This window comes from Apostichopus japonicus, chromosome 2 (genome assembly GCF_037975245.1).
Source record: "Apostichopus japonicus isolate 1M-3 chromosome 2, ASM3797524v1, whole genome shotgun sequence".
NCBI classification, from domain to species: Eukaryota; Metazoa; Echinodermata; class Holothuroidea; order Aspidochirotida; family Stichopodidae; genus Apostichopus; species Apostichopus japonicus.
Genome location: NC_092562.1, coordinates 19693574 through 19710518, shown reverse-complemented (window position 1 = coordinate 19710518; position 16945 = coordinate 19693574). Strand labels below are relative to the sequence as shown.

The 16945-nt window shown below is 37.6% G+C and overlaps 2 protein-coding genes across 2 annotated transcripts in view; one reads left to right on the top strand and one right to left on the bottom strand.

Annotated features, from left to right (window-relative positions):
• Positions 1 to 1356: 1356 nt before the first annotated feature.
• Positions 1357 to 12707, bottom strand: LOC139981394 (prolyl 3-hydroxylase OGFOD1-like). The gene is made up of 13 exons (XM_071993762.1): positions 11991 to 12707; positions 10035 to 10180; positions 9574 to 9620; positions 8591 to 8691; positions 8148 to 8264; positions 7152 to 7243; positions 5891 to 6019; positions 5425 to 5538; positions 4761 to 4840; positions 3921 to 4102; positions 3244 to 3384; positions 2354 to 2412; positions 1357 to 1772 (listed from the first exon to the last, which is right to left on the bottom strand). The coding sequence occupies exons 1-13, from the start codon at positions 12250 to 12252 to the stop codon at positions 1614 to 1616; spliced, it is 1629 nt and encodes a 542-aa protein (XP_071849863.1). The 5' UTR covers positions 12253 to 12707; the 3' UTR covers positions 1357 to 1613.
• Positions 12708 to 13627: 920 nt separating this feature from the next.
• The window catches only part of LOC139981385 (HAUS augmin-like complex subunit 3), a 27591-nt gene continuing 24273 nt past the window's right edge, over positions 13628 to 16945 (top strand). Inside the window, exon 1 of the mRNA XM_071993753.1 lies at positions 13628 to 13783. The gene's annotated coding sequence lies outside the window, so the exon portion shown is untranslated. The remainder of the gene's footprint in view (positions 13784 to 16945) is intronic.

Sequence of the window (16945 nt, the reverse complement as noted above, 5' to 3'; positions counted from 1 at the left end):
TACACTAGTGTCTAATTACCGACGGTAGCAAGTTGTGTGTGTATTTTCTGGGATCGATGGTGGTGTCTAACACTTCTGTTACACCTCATACGAAACTAGGTCAGATTACGGGCATTAGATGTTTCTTTTTGTGCGAGTCATCACACCCTTTAAACCATCACAGATTATGTTAAAAGCAAGGAAGGCCAAACATGTAACAATAATAAATTAGTCAATGCCTTCCTACAAAGTTCAGGGATAGTTCCATGGACACTGGTAATGAAATCCCGGACCACCTCTAGAAACAGAGGATTGTCTCGACAACTTTGATAATGTTATGATTGAAGACATGAGTTCAACCCCTACCCCAGTGTAAAACAATCCATTTTGTATGCCTGGAGAATATTGCTAAAGCCAAAATTTTCTCTGGTATTTCATGATTAAGAAGAGAGCGCTAGTAATAATACTGTGAGTTTCCCAGTCTTTAGAGATGATTTTACTACATTGACCAGAGTATGCACACTCAACTCTGGAAGATGGGGGAGAGGGGGGGATACTATAAAGAATCCATATTCACAGGACAGATGACCAGCTTCTGAACCTCAGTCACATATTGACTCAACAAACCAGTCATCTTATATAGACCATGTTTCTTGTCATTAAGGCTTTTCCTAGTACGCCCCACCCCCTCCCCCCTTAACCAATATATGATATGCCAATTGTGGAAGGGCAAAAAAAAAGGCAATGCTGGCTGAGAAGGGGAAAGACTTGATGTATGCTTTCACAAAGGTTTACATTAATGTTACGGATACAATGTATACTAAAGTAAAGTAGACCCTATTTCAGTATCTCTGAGTAAAGGCAAAGCTTTGTTGCAAACTGGCGTGTCAGAATATACAGATAAAATTCACATGAAGAAATCTGTGTTGGGGACTTTCCTACATAAGGGCCCAAATACTGTTTTATTCATAGCCACTGTTAGCAATATTAATGGGGAAATGTGATTCCAATGGTTATCAATTTGAAGATACAAATCAGAGAAATTCAGATATCAGACACACTTTTCTTTTCTTTTTACCCTTGTTATATTTTATGCTTACAGCAGTAAGTATTATCATGGTGAAAATTAAATCTGTAAAATACATTATTCAACCTCATTTTGAGACACATTAGTAGAAACAAAATGCAATATGAAATCAGAACTTTCTGGTGAGGTTGAGACCTTCTTCCTCAATTAATTTTCAAAACTAAGATACCCAGTTTAGCCACAAATCACCAAGTTAACTAACAAACACCTGTTGTCATATTCATTGCAGGAGCATGTTTTCTGTTCCAAATTCCCCCTCCCCTGCCTCTGTTCCCCACCCCATCAATGGGTACTAATGATAACATAAAGTCAAAGTGACAGATTTTGTAAGTGTGGGTGATACCCATTTTAGTAATCTATAATCAAAACCATGATGGTTTAATCTCTATAATTCATCACAGTCTACAATGCAAAGTTCACTCACCAGTTCTTGTCATCAAATTCATCCTCACAAATGTTTCCAGTTAATTGTGAATCTTCCAAGTCAACCTCCTCCCTCTCCTACCCCCCCCCCACTCCACTGCACCCATTCAATAAAGTACTAATGTCACTCGTAAAACACTAAACTGATAGTAAAGAAAGCATTTTCTTCACCATCCGTGGACAGCTTGGTGAATCTATGATTGAGATGTTTGGTGAAGGATAGGGTATCCGTATCTTTGTAGACTAATGCCAACGTGTTATTTTGAGGTTCCACACTCAAAAGCTGTGAAGAACAGAGGGAAAAAATACCATTTCACTACAAATGTGCACTGAAATACAAACAAAGAAAAGTGGGGGGGGTGGGAGTAAAATAAATAGCAAATATGCTTACTTGAAGTTGTATAGTAAATAATCTTTGAAAGTTTCATTTCAGCTAATTCCAAAACAATTTTCCCAGAAGCTCTATCACTATTAATTAATCCCAGATGTAGATGATACTTAAGTTAGACAGTAATAGCAGTGACAGATCCAGGATTTCCTGAAGACATATACCAGAAGACACCGAAATTGCCAAAATAGTGGTCTGTAAGCCTAACAATGGTAAAAGGTAAGGAACGCCCACGCATGAGGCGAGCAAAACACAGCATTTTGAGTAAAAACTATGCAACTAATTATAAACAAAAATCAGGAGAGGGGGCCCAGACCCACCACTCCATAGGGCCCCTGCCTCTGAATAACTAGCCTGGTCAGATGACATGATGTTTTACAGTTTGAGTGTAAATAATCAGTTTTGTTCTTTCTACCATATTTGGGGGCGGTACATATGATCTTAACGGATGCACAACAAAGCATGAATATTCATACCTCTTCGTCTTCCCCTTTAGCAATGTATGAGGTAAATCCTCCACACTCGCTGTTCCATTCTGAAAATAAAAATTATATCCCTAAGAAATGTTACAATGATGTCTTTGGGAAGACACAAAATGTACAGAGCACCCCACTGATGGTTTTTATCTCATTAATTTACAATTGCTTGTACATTAATATAGGTTAAAAGCAAAAGGAGGAACAAAATTAATCAAAATACTTGATAGTCACCTGATCATTATATTGAAGTTGATCAATCTTTTTGACATTAGGGGCTACTATCTACACTTAACTTTTAAAGGGAGGGATGAAAGGTTGAGGTTTTTTTAAAATTTTTTATTGGTGCTAGGTTTTAAGAGATGATGGTCAATGCAGAAGACAGTGTTACCACCTTCAGAAACAAGTACTTTGTTCAGTAAAAATGACAATTTTCATCAGAAATATGCCAGAAAGGTGGTTTGAACATGACTAACAAACTGCAATTATTTAGTAATCTGCAGTCTACCTTTTAAGTAAGTGTGAATGCATGTCATTGTACATAATATTGTTAACAATCGCATCTTACTTGTTTCCAAACTTAATTAGTTAAAGTTTCAATTTATTTAGACTCTTTTAACTCATTCTGGGATAGTTCTGAGGACACTCGTAAGGATTCAGGGACAGGTATTTGAAATTGGGGGGAAAATGCCAGGAACACTTTAACCCCGGGCTCTCTTTGAAATCGGAGAGATCTAAGCGACTTATTCCACGAGTGCCTGTATAAATGGGACCAGTAGTTAATTATCCATCCTAACATTGACCTATGCAGCACCGGAAAAGATTGAAAACTAAAGAAAATGCTACAAAAGTGTCTGTAGAAAAGGATGAGAAGCTAGGCTGACACTTACCTCCACATCCCAGGAAGAGATTGCAATCAAGTGAAAATTCTGACCCAACTGTGTCCGTGTCATGGATTAGGGTGTAACTACCGTGACTCCATCGCCTCACCTCCACACGGCACCTTGGATTACCCCCCTCGGGTTTTCTGCCTGTCGAGAGAAGTGATAGCATCAGATGAAATCTATTCAAACAGTCTAACAAAGTTCCCTACAGTGGAAAATTTTTGACCTGCAAATTAACCTAATTTATAATCAACTCCTATGAATTGCTGTTACTTGAGTTATTGTTCAAAAGGCATGTTCTTATCTTACCACCTGTAAAAATGTTAATAGACTTGTTTTACAACACAATGTAAATTGTGTAGCAATGTGTGCCCCAGAGGAGGGATGCTAAGATGTGGCTGGGTTCTTATTAACCAATTGGAAAGACTTAACCATTGAATCTGTGTATAAAGCACAATGTACCGCAGTCTGAACATTTTTTCTTTAAACCAGAAAAGAAGTGGCTTCTCTCATGCAGGAAAAAGGAATGATACATAAAAGAATAAAACTCAATGAGTTCATACTTACGTAATTAAATTATATTATTTATACACAAATGAAAACTAACACAGTCATATAAAGGTGTCATTGAAGGTGTATATGAGCTGCCTTTACCATTGCAAAAGAGTTCTTCTCATATTTACCATTCTGATCTAGTCTAGCCTCCTCTGTGTCTTCTTCGTCTGAGCTACTGTCCTCTACATCCTCATGAAGCTTTAATCCAGTCAGTCGTGACAAGAGAAGAAACATGAGTTCTGACTGCACGACATCCAAACACTCCTTTAAGATCAATGGGTAACTATCTGTTCTTGCAACTTCATAGGATCTGACAAATTGAAAAGGTAAAGGAAAGTTAAAGGCATTGCTACATATCTTTTGCACTGTAACAGTTTCTTTTCATGCTGTTCTAACATTCTTCAATCATTTCACTAAACTAACTTTCATCTCTACTCCTAATACTCTTTTACGATACTAAAATGAGAAATAAATTTCAGAGATAGTTCTGAATGATTTTAGTGCTATAGCATATTTAGTCTCCAAGAATCATAAAATAGAGTAAATATAAAATAATTGTAAATCTAATGGATAATAATACATGATGCACAATAATATCATTTTCCATCTCAGGTTCATTTTATCATATATATATATAAAATATTATATAAACTTATATTATGTATTCCCTACCCCCTTCCCTTAATCATCTCTTTGTCCCTCCACTGTTTATCTCCTACCTCTCCTCTTCTTGGTTGGTTTCTTTCTTTCTTTCTTCTCTCCATCCCTTGTCTACTAATCCCCTTACATCTATCTCTTTGTGTTCACCATGCTCATTAACCTGTCTGTATTCTGTGCATGTTTTTGTCCCTTCTGTTACTTTTACTTGTCATTTAGCCTCTGAAGAAAGATCCTGCTAGGATCGAAACGTAAGGCCAACTAACTTTTACACATTCTTATATTATGTGTCAGCATTCTGGGTCTCTTACCTCCTATCTGGAGGTCCTCTTCGGGTCCATCTAACTTCTGGACTTCGTAGAGCTTTGGCGAGGTCCTCTGATACATCCTCCTGAGGAGTGGAAAGGAAATGAACCAGTTTGAAATATCCAAATGATGAAAATACCAAAGTTAAAGAAATAACAGTTATGTGTTCTTGCGCGCAATTTAAGAATATTATAAACAGACTACTCGTTAGTGAACTGCTAATCGGTGATGGAATAGCTATTAGGCCGACAAAATGTTGTGCCAAGAGCACACTGCCTGACTGTACACGACCCAACTCATACAACCTGGTTTTTGATAGTCTTAAAGACCCCCTTGACAACCGATGAGAACACACCAAATGACTATTTTCTGTCAACAGAATGAACAGTGCTGGTTTACATCATTATTTCACTGTGTTTGGTTTCACCTGTTGAAAAGGCCAAAGTTTTTGCAAAAAGTACCTTGTAATGACTGTATGATTATTACCTACAGAACAGTACAATAAAAAAACATTCTTCAGACTGTCGAGATAGAATGCTTTTTTGGGGCTTTAATCTAAAATTCTGTATCATCGCATCAAAGAAAATCTTTTTCCTATAAAAGCAAAACAGAGTTAAGAACCTCAAGTTATCATATAAATATACTCTGCAAGGTGACCAATTTACTCACGTTAAAAAATGTCGGCAGCTGGATTTGAGATTCTTCATTGAATGTGCTTGAAATCTGTGAATGGCTGTCGGGATCAATGTAACAAGGGTTCATCCATTTTACAAACAAACCTTCCTGAAAAATGAAGTGAGCAAGAAAAACATTGTCAATTTGCAGAGGTATCCACAAGAATCATGAGCCCGATAGCAGTAGAGTGAAATGAGTGGACAGAAAGAGTACTTACAATACGACAAGAGAGAAACACTGAGAATACACATAAACATACATAAGACATCATAACAGACAGATGACCGACAAAGCTCGAAATTATTCCTTTAATGAGCAGTCCCATGAGCATTAATGGGACTCACATTGTTTCAAGATTCTCTGAGAATTTGTCAAAAAGAGACAGAAAGTTTGACAAAAGGTAGGCAAAAAATGCATAAAAACATTTGTTTCTAGACACTTGGATACTAAAACTACTAACTTGTAACTGCAAGTGTCCACTCAGAGTACCAGCAGGTTCTATATATGTTTCTGGCCTGGGAACACTGGATCCATGAAACCATCCACTGACCGAAAGACGAAGCTTGTCTTGATTCAGTATTTCTGATACCTGCACAGAATGATTAAAAAAGACAATTACATATTGACTGAATCTTGACACCTTCAAGATGAAAGATATGTCAAAGACAGAGATGTTGTTGAAAAGGGGTTTGTGTAGGCAATATGCTGATAACTGTTGGAGAGCATGACATGTCATTCATTGATCTTCTTCACAGACAGCCTTGCTAAGATGAGATACCTGGCCTGCTGTCAACAGAATAATGATATGATTGTCTTAAGACTGCACACTACCAAAACACATTTGTCAAAATCTTCTGATTATTGGTATTCCTCTTGATTATGAAATTTGATAAGTGCAAAGTTATACCTACAGCACCAAAACGTTTGTGCTAAAAGAAGGTTAAACATGTACTAGCATCCATTTTGTATTACAGATGATTGAATAATTTGGTGTAAATGGTTCTTCACTATGCCAATGTAGATTGTTAATCAGATATTTTAGTAAATTAGTATTAGTTCTACTGACCAAACGACTGTTCGGCAGAGTCTAGGTCAGTAACGCTGACCCCATTTTATAAACTGCCCTGTAAATACATTACCTCTACTTGTGACTTAACCCTGGAATAGATTAGACACAACTATCATCTCGTATGTTCTTTACTTATTGTTTATATGTAAACGCTCGACATGAGTTACTACAGAAATATACATTGGATTAATGATTAGTCAATGTTGATTTAAAGGAATATGAGTCTCAGCAGGAACGCGTATTCCAAACGTTCTTAAAAAGGTAGAGGAAATACATTGGGGCTCCCCAGCCAAGCCCCCAAATCACCAGAGGGCGCTGTCATGTCCGTCCTATCTAGATCTGCCAAACTTGACAAGCAGCAGTCTATGGATGCAGATCATAATGGTACCATGAGTTGATCACTAATTTCAATTGGAGAAGAGATCTTTTGAAACAATTTCAAAGTTTCCAGTCAAGCTAACTGTTTAAAGCGCCATACGTTTTTTGTTCGGTAAAAACTGCAGAAGCTTAACCATGACCTAATCAATCACACAGCACATCAGTATGTACGTGCATCAGGCATCTTTGCACAGTAGGCCCGATACGACAGCACCCCCCTCTTTTGAAATGCTGGAGACCCCCATTGAAAAGCACCTATGAGCTATATTGTCACCTGATGAAAAGACTTTGGTGTGACCTCAAAGAAGACAAACGTATTCCACTTTGGCAATAACGATTTGGAAACCCTTGTTGGTCGAAAATGTTCTGGAAGGAAGAAAAAGTCGGCAATGCTGTAAATACGATAATAAACTACTAATCAACATGCTCACCAATGAGGGCAGTGACCCAAGTGGTTTTCTGTGACAAGCTCTAAAGGTGCAACATGAAAGCTAATACAGGGCTTCTTTCTTCCTTGCAATTCTGTAGACTTGTTCAGACCACAAATAATCTGACACACTGATCTGGTAATTGAATGGTTCTCTCTTCTTTCAACTGTTTTGAATGCACCAACTTCAAAATATCATCAACTGAGGCAAAGTTTTCCTGGAATCAAATACTTTTTAGTTCCTACAAGTAATAAAATACAAACTTGGTCCATTTTTAACTTTCATACGTACTGTAGATATAAGACTGTAAATCTATCAAAATGATACTAGCTTTAGACAAACAGAAAGAAAACAAAATTTACAATCAATCCTGGAACATTAAAACTTTTGTTGATACAGATGCTAGCTACAGTATATATACATTCATAACACTGAAAGGGAGAAATGCCAACTAGTCTGCCATTAACACTTCAGAAAAAGTTCACAGTCAGTCAGTCAGTCATTTATTGAATTCAATTCATGATCACTTTTACCATTGAATTGCCTTAGATAATGACTAAATGATAAATTGACAACAGGGAGTCTTTCTTATATCTATCTAAAGTCTTTCTAGTATAGCTGTTTTTAGAATCCCTATGACACTGTTAAGATATTTTCTATCTATTTGATGTTTTCAACAAAATTGATGAAGTCTAATGGAACAGGGATCTAAGAAAAGAGAGGTCTAAGGTTGTAGACCAGTGCTGCCCTGATTTAATATGACATGAATAAAACTCAAGGTTTATATCTACATATATTGATTCCAGACAATCACACGGCAAAAAAAGGAAATAAGAACTAACCATCTGTTTTAAACAGATCCAGGAGACCACCATCCTCTCTGGTCCATGGTGGAACTAAGTAGAGAATGAACGCTACCCTGCGTCCTTCCAGTTCATCATCATGACAAAGTAAGATGTCTGAATTAAGAATTATAAAGGGGGAACAAAAACACAACATACATATAAAACTCAAGCAAAATGGTCTAAAGTACTTAAATTATCTCCTCATGAAAACAACTATTTGCTAGCATTATTGGTTCAAAGCACTAAAAGTAGCATTCAAAACTCAAAGGAACAAGAGGTTGTCAGGTATACTTAACCCAATGCTTTTTAATGACAAGAATGATCTTTAGCCTGTTTCATGTTGTGTAGGTTGCATAATTATGAATTAACTTTCCAATTCATATTTAAGAAATCATAAAAATAATAAATTTAAAAAACAATATACAGTCATTTTTTTATACCTGTGTAATTGTACTTTGAGCATGTCATATCAACAGTGTCATTGAATTCAATGCCTGTAACATCCCTCAGCCAGCCACGGAAATCTTCGTAGAGAAATTTCCTGTACCAAGAAAGACATTTTAAAGCAGTTGATTAGAAATTACATACACTGGGACTGAACTTGAGAATGTCCAACCAATGTCCACACAAACTTTCATATGTCAAATGCATGCAATCCCATATAGTAGAGACGAGTGGCACACAACTGATTTGTTTATAGTAAAGAGAAAGTATTTTGTGTGTCATAACAAACTGCAGTAGGGTACTGTACACAGGCCTCAAAATAACTGGTAGAATTCATCAGTTCAAAGACTTGACATGAAATGGGGATTGGCCTAACAAATAAAATAAACTTCATTAAATACATATGAATTCCTCCAATGTTCCCTGTCTCCTCTGTAGAGTAATCCATGTTTTCTTTTAAAGATTTGAAATCAAGTCTCAGATTTTACACAGAAACAATACAGAGCAAGTTCCAAGTACAAGTTAAAATAAAACCACATTGGTTCATTGGTTGACAGCTTGCTCCACAAGTTTGAAAGTTATTTTACTTTGAAAAAGACATTTCACCATGGATGTATGCCATGATTTCACAGATACAAAATTAGGACACCAGCAACTGAAATCACTGTTATAGTTTTATGAACCCAATTAAATGATACTTTCAAACATCAACGATCATCTTGTCAAATATTTTAATTCTATTCCAAATTTAATGTGCAGTTATATAGTAAATGCATGATGTAACAGATTATTGTGCAAAACACTTGACACAAATGAAGGGTAGATACACTACTGTAAAATATTTCTGATCTTGATGATGGAAGAAGCTTTGAAGCTGGGAGTTGAGTCAATGTGCTGCACTTCATTTATACCTCTGTGTTACAAATTATATTGTAAATCCTATCCCTTTGAAAATGATTTTAAAAGTTACAGTTCTTACCTTAATCCACTGATATGATGGCTAGATGTGTTTTGTAAAGCACCAGACTGGAAGGGGAAAGTTGTTTAAAAACATTTTGAATATCACTGGTTAGGATAAATTTCCACATTATAAACATGTACTCCCTGAAATTTCAAGAAATAAGGGGGTGATCAATACAGAAGTTGTTAGAACACATTTCACTCACTTTAGTCACTAGCTAGTCTCTTCCTCCCCACAGCCCTTGTGTCCCCTTGTATCCTTCCCCAACCTCTGCTTGAAATTCACTTTATATGAAAGATTGGATATTTTTGCTGTCATTCGTTAATGATCCTTTACAGCTACCAGACAGGTAAATGTTTTAGGTGGTGAAAGGCTACCTTGGGGGATCATGGGGCAGAGGCTCTCCAGATTCATCTGTGGAAAGCTGTCACGTTATACAACTCCATTCCTTATGAAAACATGCCTACAAGCTGCCTCACCTGTTGGAACTTATAGAGATCATTTGATTTATCATGGAAATCTAATGCTAGAAGTTCATCTTTCAGTCCCTCCAAGAATCTTTCATCTTGAATAAAATTTGGCAAAACACAGCAAGTAAAAGGATCTGTGTGAACAGCTGCTGCATCTAAGTACAAAGTGAGAAACATTTAATTCTATGATTGTTTGAAAATCAGGAACTTCCAAGGAGCACATTCCAATGAACATGCTACAGAAATAAAACATCTCCTTTCATCAACATTCAGTTTGCCTTGCAATGCAGCAAATTGCTATACAAGTGTACAACTATATGGCACATTTTGTAAAAAGAAATCATAGCATTTTATGAGAGAACAAACTTCAGAGCCTTCGAAACTGCTACACAAAATATGAGCACTACATTATTCCCTGGTACTATTGCATCTGGAGTAGAACAGCTTAGGCCTATACAATATGTGTGTTTATTGAAGTGTGAACCAAAATGCATACAGGACACCAACGCTAATCCCAGAGCACACTGATGTAGAGGTGTGGAAGTGAATCCTTAAACACTAAGATAAGTATGATTACTCTAAAATCTTTGGTATTCTTAGGTATATGATGAACTAGATCAAATTTATATTTTTGTATGAGTTATGACACATGGTCACAGGCATTTTTATCCTTGATGCTGCCTAAGTTGTAAACTAGTAGTAGGATGGTGACTTCGAAGTTCGGCCACTTAAGACTTAAAACACCCCAAAACTAAATCTTCTGGTATAAATCATTTGAAAATATACTTGATATGGTGGGAGAATTTTGTTATAGTACGATACACGGCCAAACTTTCTTTCCTGCAAACTGTTTTCACGTTGTTTTCCAAGAAGATTCTTCGTGATTGTGGAACTGGTATTTCTTGCTAGAGTATTGCGAAGTTCGGACACGCAACCCACAGTGTGGCGCTGGTAAAAATTGGTGGCGCTGTTGCTCTTTCAGTAATTATAACAGACTTCATAGATCTTCGTCATTTTATTGACAAATATGTAAGTAATTTCTTGCACACGGGTCATTTTGGAGAGAAAATAACTGTAGCTTCGTACTTTTTGGTGAAATTTGGCTCTTCCTGTAGGTTTGCATGGTGAAAATCGTGTATTTCTTAGGGTGCCCGAACTTCGCAGTATGGCGAACTTCGCAATACTGACTATACTAGTATCACCCATACTGAACTTACGTGATACCTTAACAATAGGCCACTGTGTAACCTATTTAGGCCTTATCAGTTTCTATTTATGTATGCCATGGGGTCCATACCCTACTGCCTGGTAGTAGTATAGTCAGTATTGCGAAGTTCGCCATACTGCGAAGTTCGGGCACCCTAAGAAATACACGATTTTCACCATGAAAACCTACAGGAAGAGCCAAATTTCACCAAAAAGTACGAAGCTACAGTTATTTTCTCTCCAAAATGACCCGTGTGCAAGAAATTACTTACATATTTGTCAATAAAATGACGAAGATCTATGAAGTCTGTTATAATTACTGAAAGAGCAACAGCGCCACCAATTTTTACCAGCGCCACACTGTAGGTTGCGTGGCCGAAATTCGCAATACTCTAGCAAGAAATACCAGTTCCACAATCACGAAGAATCTTCTTGGAAAACAACGTGAAAACAGTTTGCAGGAAAGAAAGTTTGGCCGTGTATCGTACTATAACAAAATTCTCCCACCATATCAAGTATATTTTCAAATGATTTATACCAGAAGATTTAGTTTTGGGGTGTTTTAAGTCTTAAGTGGGCGAACTTCGAAGTCACCATCCTACACTTAACTTTAACTAGAATTTAGAAATATTGCCAGTGTACCACTTTCAGTTGTAGTGTTAGGACACCGAAGGCAATCTTATAGTATCCTGCAGACCTAGGCTACACTCCATCCAAACACTTGATTTCAGGATACATAATTGAAAGGTGTATTCCTACCTATGTTTTCGGATTGGGTGTGAATGTTTGCTTCAGCAACTGGCCTACCACTGTCGTTACTAGTACTGTCGGTGACAAGGCCATAACATTTCTTGTTGATCAAAGCGTCGCGTAACTGGTCCTTAATGGTCATTCCATAATGTGTATTCAATTCCAGCGACATACTTGATAGCTTTTTGCCATTTGCTGACTTCGATTTCTTTTTCTTAGGATTTTCATCTACCTTTGAAGGGCTATCATAATTCTCTCGTTTTGACGACATCTCGATCTCCGTCTTCTGATATGCTCAACAGGAACGACAAGTAAAATTGTTATTTTTTTTACATGTGTCTGGCTAAGCGAAAGCTCACATGTTCCAATAGTCATCGTTGACCACGTAGCTGCTTACATGTGCAACTGTCTTTTTTACAGTTCTCGGTAATATCTCTTGGAGATGCTTGGCAACCATGGGAAGCGTAACCATGGGATGGGGGGATGGGACTTGGGTGAGGGAGGAAAAGGTTTGTGCCCCAAATATTTATCTTGTCTTCTCCTCCTCCCGCCTATCTCTCACCTCCCTCCCCAAAATGTCAGAAATTGTGTGTTTTATCCAATCTGTTAGTTCCCATTTGGATTGTTCTATTTATTAATAAGGGGCCTTGTACAGCAAACAAGTTGTTTGTCGTTCTTAAATTATTTTGAGAACGACACTTTAAATTGCTTACTTATTTTGATTTATTTAAATCAACTTTAGTAAGCGAGTTTTACACATTCAAAGTTGTCAGGTATTTTGCCAAAGAACACGTTTTTGCTGTAAAATACCCCAAATAGGTAAATATAATGATCCAATCGGGTAAATAGGAAATTTTATCTGTGTTCTTTTTAGAAAGTCGACTGCCCACCCGGCCACCCCCTTCCCTTCGTGGAAGAGGAGCCGAGCTATGCAGGCCTTATTTTCGAACTCTCATGACGAAAAGGAATTCGCGCTATGTAGAAAACATTGAATCGCAGAGTAGGACGTATATATACAATCCCCCACCAAAATTTCATGTAGTTTCTTGTTAAACGGTTATGCGCCGCACAGTGCTGCTCATGGGTCCACTATGTGCTCACAAAACTGCAACAAAGATCAATTACGCATGTTGTCCGCTACTGCAGCCTTGAAACAGGACTGGTATGGTAGGAAATTTGGTTTCCTTGTAAACAAATTCAGTTCGCTTGTCTCCAGGTCCGTAGCCAAGGAATTTTAGTTTGAGAAGCACGGACAATTCCTCTCTTGAAGGTGGAGAAGATTTTTTTCTCCTGAAAAAAAAGAAAGAAAGAATGTCTGTTCGTAGTAGTTGCATAGAATATTTCCTGTTCGATTTAACGCACCTTGGTTCAAGATCGGTCCGGGTAAATCAGATGCTGAGGTACACTCACTAGCGGTCCCGGACCGGTGAGTGTGACAATTATAAGCTTGCCTCGTTATCCTATAAATACTCGTCGTAAAGACAAAGCTTGTTTAGGGGATTTATTCATAATTATCACATTGTGATTATTTACTTTAGCAAATACTTGTGTGAAAATACCTGCCACAGTGGTTTCCTAACTTCCTATATGAAAGTTTTGGCTTTCTACCTCTGGAAATTTCCTTCCCAATTTTAGGCCAATACAATGGAAAGCCGATACACGGCTATCGCTGAATGATACTTTCGCGTTCCATGCGTATCAACTGTTAACAGAAAAACATTACCATTACCATTGTAGCGCTAAGTTTGAATGGAAAATATAGTTAGCACTCAGTCGTGGATCTAGTTGGTAAAATTATGTTCGTAAGTATCAAATTGGTATTCAAAATACGCAGGTAGTATGAAGACAATTATCTTTAAACGGTGTGCATTATGGCCAAATATTGACCTCGTATGCTTTCGAAGTAACGTTAGGATTTTACTGAGAGCTAGCCTAAGCCTAGATTGCAAACGTGCTCCCAACATTAAGCCTAGCCTACCACACTGGTTTAATTTGACTAAGTGTCAGCTTGGCTAGGTTAAAATTCTATTATAGACAAGTGGAGTCAACCTCATGCGCAATGGGCTTCATTTTGTTTCGCTGGAAAATGAATATGAGACTACAAATTTACATAGGCCTAGAACAATACTCCTCTAGAGGATACCTAGAGGGGTGGATGCCACATGCTTCTGGAACTTTTGGAAGTTCTGCATTGAGGGGTAGGCCTAGTTGGGCATGGCACATACTGACATAGGCCCGGGATAGGAAGCTTCAATTGCTCTTAAAAATCCTGCTGGCATCAATTCTATTCTTGAAACCAATCAGTGTCTTTGCTATCACTACTTCTGGTAATCTATTCCATAATGTCCTGCTGAAGAAAGATTACTTTCGGACTTCTAACTCCAAGTGTGCTTGCGCTGATCTAAATTGATTTTCAGCTTGTGTCCTCTGGTGCTTTTCTGGGCAAAAAGTACTTCTTTGGGTCAATATTGATGTTTCCATGCATGATATCACTAAAAGTATTTAGATCCTGCCTGATGGCATTGTTCCAGTATTGTCAAATGTAAGACAAATCATGTTGCAATATCCTTGTCCCGTCTAAATCTAATTTGTGTACCACTTTAGCTTCATCCACAAGTTTGCTAACATACTGTATGATGCAATCACAACACTTCCATGCTGTTTGATGATTATTTGGACTTTTAACATTTTATGGATACTGACTTAGCCTAACATACAGTTGGCCTAGTTGGATAGTAGTGTTTGCAGGGAGTATCCGGGTACCCACTCAATACTACCCGGTTCCTAATTTATTACCCGAAAGCTACGCAAGTGATCAAATAGCAGGAATCGTGCAATCTCACGACTAATGCGAACCCTATATAGTCCTAGGTTAGAAACTATATATACTGAAAGGCAAGATGATTATAGAATTTGGATATACAGTAGCAGCCACGTCTCCCTGGTTTCAAGAAGGGATTAGTCTCGATTGGGACTGCAACTAGGCCATTAATAATTTGATAAAAAAGTATGAGTCTGGCCTTTTCCTTCTTTCTATGAGGGGTTCCCATATCAAAGTCTTCAGGATCTCAGTGACGCTGGATTGCCTACGGACATCACAAGTTACAACACGTGCTGCCTTCCTTTGAAATTTTTCTATTTTATCTTGGTCTGAGAGACTGAGACCTTATAAGAAGCCCAAATCTGAGCTGCATATTCAAGAGTAGAGCGGCACATAGATATATAGGCCAATTCACGTAATACTGGTGGGCAAGAGCGCAAATTCCTATTCAGGAAGCCTAGGGTTCTGCTGACCAGTCCTAGAGCATATCTTATCAATATGTGTAGAGAAAGATAAATTGTCACTACATAGGATACCAAGATAATTTTGCGCAGTGACGCACTCCAATATTTGATTGTATGTGGAGTACATAAAGACAGATTTTGCCCCGCTACGCTTTATAGACATCATGAAGCATTTAGAGGGATTGAATTTCATGTCCCAAAGCGTAGCCCAGGATTCAGGAGCCTCAGATCTTTCTGGAGGATGAGATGATCATCAAATGAGTGAATAGGCCTAAACAGCAAAGCATCTGCAAATAAACGAAGTTGCGATTTAATGTGATAAGTAATGTCGTTATATAGCATAAGAACAGAACTGGGACAAGACATATGCCTTGTGGCACACCTGAGAGAACAGGATCGGATGTTGATGATATTCCATCAATAACCACACTTTCGGTCCTGTGTGACAAGAAACTATTGATCCAACAGGAGAGATCTACCCGAATTCCCCAGCAATTTGCATCAAATGCCTTAGAAAAATCAAGAATATTAATAATTTAATATCAACCTGGGTATTCTTATCGTTATAGTGATCTAAATCTGAAATATTCATGAGAAGCTGAGTAGTACATGAATGACTTCTTCTAAAACCATGTTGTAGGTGTGTTAAAATGGCCTGATTGTCCAAATGATCCATAATGTGTTTCACCACTACAGTATATGATCTAACTACTTCAAACAGACACACGTTAGAGAGACTAGACGGTAATTGGATGCAAGATGTTTATCATCCTTCTTAAAAATTGGGGCCATATTAGCATTAGATCAGATGGTACAGCACCATCAGACAATGACTGGTTAAACAATGAAGCAAGAATTGGAGCAAGTTCAATATCTAGCTCTCTCAATAGACGGTTAGGAATATTGTCTGGCCCGGAAGCCTTAGACTCAACAATATTTAACAGCAATTTTTGGACACCAGGTTCAGTGACAAGTAATGTTTGAATATCAGGGTATGATTCCCCGTGCATATAGGGGATGTTGTCCATGCTATCAATGGTATACACAGAGCTAAACTGTCTGCTCAAATTTTATCCCTGCTAGAATCGTAATGAGTCCAAGAAACCTTGAGAGGTGCTACTCCACACGCATCCTTTCTTTGCTGTTAATATAATTCCAGAAGGGGCGGTTATCACCTTCTTTAACCCATTTTTTCACCTTTTTTTTCAATTAATTTACTTTCTTTGTAAAGCGCTTTGAGCAGTGACTTCTGTTTACTGATTTGGCGCTATATAAGTCTCAGTTATTATTATTATTATTAATATTTAAAAGCATCAGTCATGGTAGGTTCAAGGTTATCATGATGAGCTTTCTTAATTGCTTGTTGGGTAAATTTTTTAAAGTCCTTATATTTCAACCAATTTTCAGCCCTTTCCCCAATTTCAGTAGTTCTCCTAGCCAGGTTGTAAAGTCGATGCTTATGCCTAGTCAGTTAACACAGGCGGGGAGACATCCAAGGAAGATTGAAACGTGTTGACATAAGTTTTGAGGGGATATGCTTATCAAGCAGATGTTTCTTGAGTTCTATCCAATTTTCATTAACAGAGCGCTGGTCACTCGTTACTGTTTGGGCATACTGTTCAGCAAAACGAACGGTTTTCTCTTTAATGAGATTCCTGATTGTAAGAATAAATTTTCCT